The sequence below is a fragment of the Spermophilus citellus genome (genome assembly GCF_964194105.1).
Source record: "Spermophilus citellus genome assembly, chromosome: 4".
Taxonomy (NCBI): Eukaryota; Metazoa; Chordata; class Mammalia; order Rodentia; family Sciuridae; genus Spermophilus; species Spermophilus citellus.
In genome coordinates, this window is record NC_138185.1 from 46,570,337 (window position 1) to 46,580,442 (window position 10,106).

The 10,106-nt window shown below is 52.9% G+C and overlaps 1 protein-coding gene across 1 annotated transcript; it reads right to left on the bottom strand.

The window, feature by feature from the left end:
- Positions 1 to 465: 465 nt before the first annotated feature.
- NKX2-2 (NK2 homeobox 2) lies at positions 466 to 2,241 on the bottom strand (the record flags this gene model as incomplete). Its single annotated transcript, XM_081293284.1, has 2 exons — positions 466 to 1,063; positions 1,983 to 2,241. The coding sequence occupies 2 exons, from the start codon at positions 2,239 to 2,241 to the stop codon at positions 501 to 503; spliced, it is 822 nt and encodes a 273-aa protein (XP_081149410.1). The 3' UTR covers positions 466 to 500.
- Positions 2,242 to 10,106: the final 7,865 nt, after the last annotated feature.

The following is a 10,106-nucleotide window of genomic DNA, read 5'->3' on the forward strand; positions in this document are numbered from 1 at the left end:
GTAGCATTTTCTTATAAAAAAAAGAAAAATTCTCTATATTTTTTAAAGTGTTCTCCACTTGCTTTAGAAGACGGCTGACAATATCGCTACTCACACAAACATATTTTACAAAATTCACGAAAGCGGGGTGGGGGTTCGCTCTTTTTCTCATTTTCAAGTGACGAATTTTACGCTGGGATGGTCTGGTACCCTCCAGGGAGAGGCAAAGGAGCGAAGCTGCGCAAACATTCTGTAAACACGGCTTATAGTTCAACCCTCTCCAAGGTTCAAAGGAGAGAGAGATGGGGACAGAGTCGGGTGGATAGAATCTGCCACTTCAAGGAGGCGTAGGCAACCTCCCGGCGCCTCCCCAACGGAGCCCAGAGTCAACTCGACTCTATAATAATAATTATAATAATAATAATAACCACCGTATGGACGAGTCCTCCTCGCCGCCGCCGCCGCCGCAGTCGCCGGGGTGGGGCCTGGGCCTGGGGCCGCGAGTCTCGGAGGGGCGGTGCTCACCAAGTCCACTGCTGGGCCTGGACCAGGGGATGTGCTGTCGGGTACTGGGGGGTGCTGGCCGAGCTGTACTGGGCGTTGTACTGCATGTGTTGCAGTGACTGAGCACTGTAAGCCGAAAAGGGGATGCCTGCCTGGAAGGTGGCAGCTGCCAGGTCCTGGGCTTTGAGCGCGTGGCACGGTTTGCCATCTCTGACCAAGACGGGCACGGCCACCCGACGCGGTGAGGGCAGGGGTGTCACCTCCATACCTTTCTCCGCCCGGGCGCGCTTCATCTTGTAGCGGTGGTTCTGGAACCAGATCTTTACCTGCGTAGGCGTGAGGCGGATGAGACTGGCCAGGTGCTCGCGCTCTGGCGCCGACAGGTACCGCTGCTGCCGGAAGCGTCGCTCCAACTCGTAGGTTTGCGCCTTGGAGAAGAGCACCCGCCGCTTCCGCTTCTTGCCTGCGTCCCCCCCGCCGCCTGGGGTCTCCTTGTCATTGTCCGGTGACTCGTCAGCCGAGGGCTCCGGGGACTTGGAGCTTGAGTCTTGGGGGGGAGCGCCCGCCGCCAGCCCGTGCACTGGAGGGGAGAGAAGCGCGTCAGGCGCCTGGAGGCCGCGCGCCGCCTGGGCCAGAGTTAGAGCACCTCGTTCTTCCGTGGGCCTCTGGCCCTCAGCTCTCTGCAGCCCAGCGCGGCTGCCTCTGCGATGATCCCTACCCTGCGCCACGCCTGAGAAAGCCGTCGGGGTCTTCCAGGGTAAAGGGGAAAATCAGTAGGAGTGGGGGCTTAGGACTCACGGTTCTAGGGATTCGCACAGTGTGGGTGCGAATTGATGGGGGTGCTTGGGAGATCATTGCGGGTTAAGGGCTCCGGCCCCCTTAAGCTGATTCCTCTCTGTAGAGACGTGGGCAGATTTTTAAGAGAAATCCCCCACAATCCCGGCATTGATCGTCTCGGCCATTTAAGGCAGGTTTTGGGGGCTTTCTTTTTTTTTTTTCCTTTTTTCTTTCGGTCTTTCTCAACACCCCCTGCACTGCACAAAGCATCCTCTATGATCACACAGGGGGCAGGGTGAGCTACTTATACCCAGGCCACCCCAAGCCTCCCTCACCCTCTACCCGCAGCCTGGACCAGGCTCGCTGGCTAGTTCCAGTATGTCAGGCCAGTCCCTCCCGGCGGTTGGAGTCTGGGGTCTAGGGCCCAAGCTATCAGTGCTGCAACCAGCCCTTAGGAGGCATTTCCTTTCTTCTCTGCCTCCTTAATTTCTCATGTTGAAAAAAAAAAAAAAAAGCTGAGACCAAGTCTTTTGCAGAGACTAAGGGGGCTTGACCAGGAGAAAAGATTGCATCCCAAACAAATGTTAAAAAAAAATCTAGGAACCCAGGGTGAAGTATCTGGACTTTGGCTTCTTTCCCCCTTAACTCCCAGCGTCCAGTCCGGGCTACAGCCGCAGGAATGGAGGCTGTCAGGGCTGCAGCAGCCAAGTTTCACTACTTACGGGAGTATTGGAGGCCCTCCGTGCTGGCCAGCCAGCGTGTATACGGGTTGTCGCTGCTGTCGTAGAAAGGGCTCTTCAGGGGCAGGCTCTGCACCGCGTCCAGGGCGCCCTGCCCCAGGGGCCCGGCCCTCTTGGCCGGCTCAGACCCCTCGCTCTCCTCCTCCGGCCCCTCGGCCACCGAGCCCTCCTCATCGTTGGTATCCGGCAGGTCCAAGATGTCCTTGACCGAAAACCCCGTCTTTGTGTTGGTCAGCGACATGGTTCAGGACCCCGCAATTTATGCCGCAAAGTTGTAGCTTCACTTGGTCAATTCGTAGCGCTCCCCAGCCCTGGAGGGCGGGGGAGGGGGTTAGGGGGAGGGGTTGGGGGAGGGAAGGGGGGATGGGCTTTAATTATTGAAGTAATTATTATTTTTTTAAATAAGAGAAAGAACCAGTGGGGAAAGGGGGGCGCGGAATAAAGCCCAACTCAGAGCCTCTGTCTTCTCTGGAAGCACGCGGAAATGGACGCAGGGAGCTGGGCTGCCTGACCGCCTAGCGCCGGCCCGGCCTTAGTTTGTAACTCCAGGAGAGGTGCCAAGGCGGCGTCAGCTTGGGCTCCAGCGGCCGCTCGGCGCGCGGTGGCGGCTGGTGGCGAGGAAAAAATGGGCCATTGCCCGAGCGATCAGTCCATATAAGGCTGGGCTCCACTCACGAACCTGGGGAGGGGGGAGGGGGAGAAAGAGGGAGGGAGGGAGGGAAAAAGAGAGAGGGAGGGAGGGGGAGTAAGAGAGGGAGCAAGAGAAGGGTGGAAAAAGGGGAAGAGACATTAAAAACGCAAAGGTTGGCCACGTGTGGGCGGGTCTTGGGAGTCAAGTGGATGAAGACAGTATTTGCAGATGTGAAATTGTGGGTTTTGGGGAGCTCCGCGCTCCCAGCCAACGGCCCTCTAGAGCAAGATGAGAGGTGTAACGTGTCAATTAATTGCAAAGATCGGGAGAGCCTTTTTTTTTCCCCTTCAGTATTTACATACAAAGGACCACCGCGTCGCTAGCGAGTCCACACACTTGGAAGGCCGTTTTAAGAAATTGCTTCCTAAAAAAAGGTGTGTGTGTGTGGGGGGGGAGGACCAAAACAGAAGCCAGGAAGGGGAGGGAAAAAGCCTCTTTAGCATTTCCCAGTTCCTACCTCCCCGCCCCCCGCAACACCCCCAGCCAGAAAATTGGCGAGTTGTGGTGCCTTTGGAAAAGGGGGAGGGGGCGTAGACAGAGTCGCGGAAATCTCTCTTTCCCCTTGCTGGTGGTTCCCTAAACAAGATCCGGTTCAAATGGCAAGAACCCAACTTCTGTAAGCCTCCTAGGTCAATATTTTGGTTGAGGCTTAAGGATGAGTACTAGAAATGACAAGGCAAGTAATTGATTCTAGTTAAACGCGAAAGAGCTCAAAACCCAGCAGAGGGCTAGGCTCCGGGCCGGCCAAAGCCACCACCAAGCACCCCCCTCCCAGTCGCCCTTTATTTGCTAAAGACTCATTTATTTCCTTCACTCCGCCACCCCACCCCCCATTTCTTTGCGGCAGCGGAGGACACGCAGTTCACTTTCTGCTTTGCGGGCGGTCTAGAGAAGGGCGGGGTGGGAGCAAGGAGCTTTGCCTCCGGCCGGATTCGGACTCAGGCCCTACCGCTTTGGGCACCCGCAGGCAGCTTATTCTGAGTGGAGAGGGAAGGGCAGACGACCCCGCTCCTTTCCAGCTGTCTATTATCCTGGTCTCTCGGAACCCCTCCCTCTCCAGCCTTAAGCTAAAGGTGAAGCTGCAGGAGGGGTGCGGGCGAGACCGTGACAGGGGCGGGGGAAGCTTGTGCTTCAACCTGAGGACTCAGAAAGTCACAGGGGAGGGGTCCCAGGGTGAGCGGATGATGCTGCCTTTTCTTCGGAGTTTTCTATTCCCACGGAAGTCCTTTAATTTCTTCTTCTGGACATCCCGGGGGGTGCATTCTGAGGACGCGCTCTGGGTTCCCAGTTTGCATTAGTTTAGTGTTTGTTAACTTTCCAACCTGAAAACTAAACTTTCCCAGGACAGTCCTACTCCTGCGCGCCCGGGTGGAAAAGGTCACTCCGCTCTTACTAGCCCCGGGTCCAGTTTAAATTTGGGGAGGGGCGAGAGGAGGAGGTTTGCCACAACAAGCTTGTCCGCCCCGCAGGAACGTCTGGAACGAACTGGGCCTATGGGCGAGGAGTGGTGAGGCTGTCCGGTCTCTTCTTCCCCACTGCTGGGAGCCTGGGCAGCCTCAGCTAGCGGGCGAAGCAGAGTGTGCGGACGCAGGTCCTTCTTCCGCGCAGCTGCTTCGGCCGCCGCGGCGCCCCCCGCCACCCCCGGGGTTGCCAGCGCCGGGTGAGGGCGCCTCTCTCCGAGCCGTTCCGCAGCTTTCTGCAGCCCTCGCTGCCTCGCCCCCAGTATGTGACGTGGGTGACAATGGCCCAGGTTGGAGCGAGCCCCTCGTCGGCGCGTCCTGGGTGGTCGGACCCGGGCAAACACAAATACAAACCGATTGCTAAGCTGCGGACAATGAGCGAAATGTAGACAAATGTCCCGCTCCCGTTGGAAGCCTTTGTCCCGGCTCGGTTTTTGCATTTATTTCAGTGGCGAAATAATACATGATTGACGCTCTCTTTCAATGTGTCCTAACTGTTTGGAATAAATCTAAGGTTGTTCCTAGTTGTCATGGTATTCAACCCTTTTCAATGGACTATCTCTTCATTCATTTCTGAATCCGTCCACAATATTAAGGAAACCCCTTCATGTCGACGCTCCTCGATTCCTCTCTTTCTCCTCTTACTTTTTCTTTTCTCCTTTCTCCCCCCTTTTCCTCCCGCAAGAATTAAAAACTGGTTTGAATCGTGTTCCTCAAACCCGTTACTTTTCGTGCCCCCCCCTTTCCACTCTCTGTCTTTCTCAGCCTCCCTGCCTGTTGCCTCTCCCTTCCCCCTTTCACGTGGGAGCTCACTGCTCTGTCCGGTTGGAGGAGGGAAGTCGGTTTTCCTGGAGTCGGGGAAGCACCACCGAGTTTGGACATAGGGGAGGGGGTGGGCCTGCCTGGGGCCATTGTTATTTGGCTGCTAAAATAAATAACTGGCAAGAAAAAGTTCCTCAACCCAGGCATTGCAGAAAAGACCCTCCTTTTGTCCCTCCTCTTATTCCTCTGTCCTAAGAAAGGAGAGCCCTCTTGGGCACTAGGTTAGCCTCCAGGATTGGGGTCTGGGGGCAGAATGAAGCCTAGTAGGGCCGGACCAATTCTTGGGTTGAGTAGGAAGGCAGTCCTTTGGTAAGAAGTGGTCTTTAAAAAAAAATCTCTCTCTCTCTCTCTCTCTCTCTCTCTCTCTCTCTCTCTCACACACACACACACACACACACACACACACAATCTCTAGAGCCCAGAACCATGTTGGTGATGGTGGTGGTGGGGTTGCTCCTGAGATGTCTTCCAGAGCCTGCTCGTTTCCTGGGCTTGGAACTACTTAGTTCCCTGTAGTTTCCAACTTCTTCCTCCCTTCTCCCAGCATGGTGGGCCTTTCTTTTGGATATAACCAGTGTGTTGATCAGGTCCCCTCCCCTCGCCCCTGGGAGCTTGCAAGGTGCACAGAGCACCTGAGAAACAACTGTTTTCCTACGGGAATCCAGGCTTCTGGGAATTAATCATCGGAGAGTAGTGAGACATAAGTCCCCAGGACAGTTCACAAAGGTCTGGTTTGCAACAGGGCCTGCCCTTTGGCCTTAACTAGCCAAAATCCTTCAGCATCTTAGCTCCCAAGGTCCCCATTCAGGAGCACCTGCGAGTCTAAACTTTCCCTGCGGGTGCAGGCAATCACCTGGTATCTCCCCTCCACCCTCACCCCAGCTGGTACACCCATTTTTCCTTCTCCTGATCTTAGGGCAACCGAGAGGCGAGCGAGAGAGCAGGAGAAGGTTCTGTCTTTGCTTCCAGCCGCAGCTCCCTGACCAGCCAAATCTATAGGGCTCAGGGTCTCTCTCCAGGGACATTGCAGAGTCCATTTCCCCATCCCTCTGGTGTGGTTCCCGCGTCCGTTTCCAAAGCGTTAACATTTGCAATTGAAAAGGCCCAGGGAGACCACTGGGAGGCCCATAATTGAAGGGGAGAAACTGGGCTTGTTAGAGGAAGATCATAAAATTCAAGTCCCCCCGGAGCAGCCTTCGGACGCCAGCTCGGGCCCAGCTGGCGGCCGAGGGCAAGTCCCAAGCCCAGAGTTTACTCCAAGGTCTCCTGCATTTGGTAGGCCGAGGTGCAGCCTGAAGAGCAGAGGGGTCAGGTGCTAAACGCATCTCTTCTGCCCAAATTAAATAGGTGATTGCGTCCTGAAGACTCCCCAAGAGGCGTCCTTCCGAAGCACCATATCCGGGCCTTTTGGAGCCCAGGATCTCCTGTTTTCACAGGATCCCTCTTACCCAGCAGTTTGAGAGGCGATAGTCCCGCGCCCCTCCTAGGGAGAAAATTCTTTATTAACGCTCCACCTGAATATATTAGCGTCCGCTGGTACCAGTTTCAATTATACGAGGATGTGCACTAGTCCCCCCTTTCGGAATTCTTTAGTAAACTCTTTCCAGGTTCTATCTGGAACCCAGGAGAAAACAATTTCCTGGGTTCAATCATGTTTGGGTTAGGGGTCAGCCGTAATTTTCCGGGGAAGCTCCTGAGCTCTGCAGTGGGCTTTCTCTGCCATAGACTCCAGCAGGTTGAGGTAGATATCAGATGTTCTGAACCCAGCATACCCTGAGCTTCAGAGAGATCCTCTTGGCATCTCCTTGGTGTCCAGAACTACATGCTCTTCTGCTGGGGTGACTCCAACTGCTGTAGCCCTACCCATCCCTGGTCTTAATTTTCTGCATGGGGGCCCCAGATTCAGCACAAATCTCTCTGTTCACTTTTGCTAAGTTTATGATGGGTGCAATGTGAGACACAGACTGGTGGGGAGAAAGAGAAACTCTTCCCTGGAAGCTAGAGAGAATCTTCTTTGGAGGCTCCTTGGAGCCCTTGGTCCACTTCTGCTGCTCTGGGTTTGGGGAAGACTAAAGCCTCAGCTCAGGAGGCTGGAGCAGGCAAAGAAGAGCTGAACAATTGCAGGGGGCCCAGGAAGGGAGGTGAATGTACACAGGCTAAGTGGCCCCACTTCATGACAAGTGGCCCTCTAAGTCGCCCAGTGTTTACCTGTTTACTTTCCCAGGTAGCTCAAACACTGCCTTTTCTGGGCTCCGAGCATGGGGCCAGTACTGATATATCCTGTCTGGTGGGCTTTTCACTTCCCCACACCCCTGGCTATAATAATGCCCCCTGTTTGGTGGGGTGGGGGTGGGGAGTTAAACCCTAAACAGGAACAAACAAGGCAAGAAAGACACTTTAGGAAACTGGGAAGAGGCCTCTGCACAGGAATTGGAGATGCTCTTAGTGTTCCTGTGGTTGAAATGGGCATCCTCTGGATGGTTTCTGACCCTCTCTCCCAGACTCTGTTTTGGGCTTTAAGGGCCTCTTGGGACACTGGGCTCACATCTTCTTCTTTCAGGCTGATGAAAACTTGCTGGGTAGGTGCATCCTCCAGGGGAATTAAGAGCAGAAGAAGTACTGAGGGAGGGGGATGATCTTGGGGACCCAGAGGAGTTGACCTTGAGGAGTTCAAAGCTTTAGCAGCCCAAGGTGGCACCCCTCACTCTTACCACCCGCAAAGCACTTCCAGTCATTAAAAACACTAGTAGGTCTTTTTCTTTTATGTGGAAGCACTAATTTGTTTGACTTCATTTCAGTTCTTTTTCTTTTTAATTTAAAGGACTGAAAAGAAACTACTTTCCTAGTATAGTATGTAGATGAGCTCTCGGCCCCCTGCACATCCCATCTCATACAACAATCTTCAAGTGGATTAGTTTATTCTCTGGTTTGTGCCAAGGTGGAGTCTTCATTCACTCCTGAAACAAAGCTTGTTGCACCTTCCTACTTCAGTGAGGATTAACTGTGAGGACACAAAGGTTTTGTTGGAGGGGGAAGGTTTATTTTACCATTGGTTGCTCGCTGGGAATGTGACATGCACTTGATATCAACAGGGGAGGAAAATGTCTCCCATTCTGGTCCCTGAGCATCATGATAAAGATGATCACCTTAAAGATGCCAATTGACAAAACGGTAAGAAGTGGCTTTGGTTTCATGTGGGGCTGTGTCAGCTCTGGCATACTGAGTGAAAGAAATCAAAGCATGTGACCTAGGAATAAACACCCCACACAGAGATATTTCCTGACTCAGAAAACTGAAAATCAGTCTTGTCCCTGGCCAGCCCAACTCCAATTTTTGTCTTTCCTTCTGTCTATGGTAGAAGGATACTGAGGTCACTGGAAACCTTGCCTCCTATGGGGTGACTGGGTTGGGGAGGCCTAAAGCTGTGTGGATGGCAACTTTGGAGAGGCCAGACCAGATCTTTGGCAGGAGAATACCCCATTTCTTCATTAGCTATAGGTCAGATGGGCTAGGAAGTTAGTCTGAAGGGAAAGAAAATCTCAGTTTACTCTGAATTCAAGCCCAGAATAAGTCCCTGCTCCATCTTTGGTCCACATTGTGGTATTAACTTTTAAATACCAGGAGGGGAAGAATGAATGCCTCTTAGACAGAGTATCCCAAGTCACCAAGAAGGTGTTGGTTAAATAAGTTTTTCAAGCTCAGAGATTGGGTTCTGATTATGTGTGTCAGGAAAAGCTCATGCCTCCACTTATTCCACAGTGGCAGGCATCCCCTGAAGCCATGGAGAGAAGAAATGATCTTGGGACTCTACAGCCTGGAGTCCTGAAGCAATTTACTTGTGGGTGCAGGAGGAAGACATCTAAGTAGGTGCCTCCTCCATATTCTTTTTCAAAGTGAAATATCCAACACTTTCCCAATTATCTGCCTCCACCCTGTCCCCAAAGGAAAATATCTCCTGAGGACGGAAATTGTAATAGAAATTAGTATTTCTCATTCTATTCACCAGCCTCATTGTGTGGGCATAAGACCCTGTGGGCATATGTTAGGACTTTGATAAATGCACTTTAATGAGATCTTTGAAAATTCATCCAATAAAATAAGAGGCAAGAAAAGCCGTTTAACTTTCATGGATGTTAAATTGAACACGAAATACGGCTCTAGGGGTTCTACAAAATGGAACCAGCCTCCCTACAATATTTTCTTTAAAAACGTAGCTTTAAGCCCCCCTCGGGCCAAAGGAGCCTGTTCCAGGCAATCCATTATCACTAGTTTATAGGGAAACCAAACATCATGTCCCCTGGAGCTAACCCCTTTGCTTTATTCGTTCGCGGGGCTCTAATGATTAAATATGTTACAATGAGATTATGAATCGTCACTGTTGCCTTCAGGAACGTTCTTCCAGCCAAGCCCGACCTTCCCCCTGATAAAGGCGATTTCAATGCAGGAGATTTGGGTTTCTCTGGGAAACACAGCGCTGAAAGCACTTTCTTATCTGAATTTACTTCTTAACACGTGACAAAATCATTACCACAAGACTTTGGAAAACAAGCGGCCTCTCCTAACCGCTTAGCATTCCGCACTTAAAGCTGGGCCAGACGGGCTGATATGCTATGTATTCAAGGGAGGCGCAGGGAAGCCACGCTCTCTGCCTGGGATAAGGGCTGGGGTTGGCAAGGACTAGGAACGCACCACGAGGTCCTTAGGACACCGAGAAGTGCCTGGGGAATCTGTCTCTTATTTCTTCAATCTGCGTACCAAACGTCTATAACCGGTCTCTAAACACACCCCCTTTCCAACCCTGAGTGCCACCGAAGTGGAGGAGAGGCGCATGGAAGGGCCTCCTTGTAGTGTGTGTGTGTGTGTGTGTGTGTCTGTGTGTGTCCGCGTCCGGGGAGGATGTTCTGGAACCAAGAGGGCGCCTCTCCGAGACCAGACTTCAGCAGACCCCACAGAGGTTCATTTTTGATCCTCTGGCGATCTCTACTGTCGCAAACGAGAACTGTCCAGGACCGGGCGCGGCCGGGGCGACACTCCACAAACTCCAGGCTTAGGTCTCCTTTGCACCAACCGCCGCCTACAGCTCCAGCCCTCAGCCCTCACTGGTCCTTCTGGCATGCGACTCCCACCACTTGT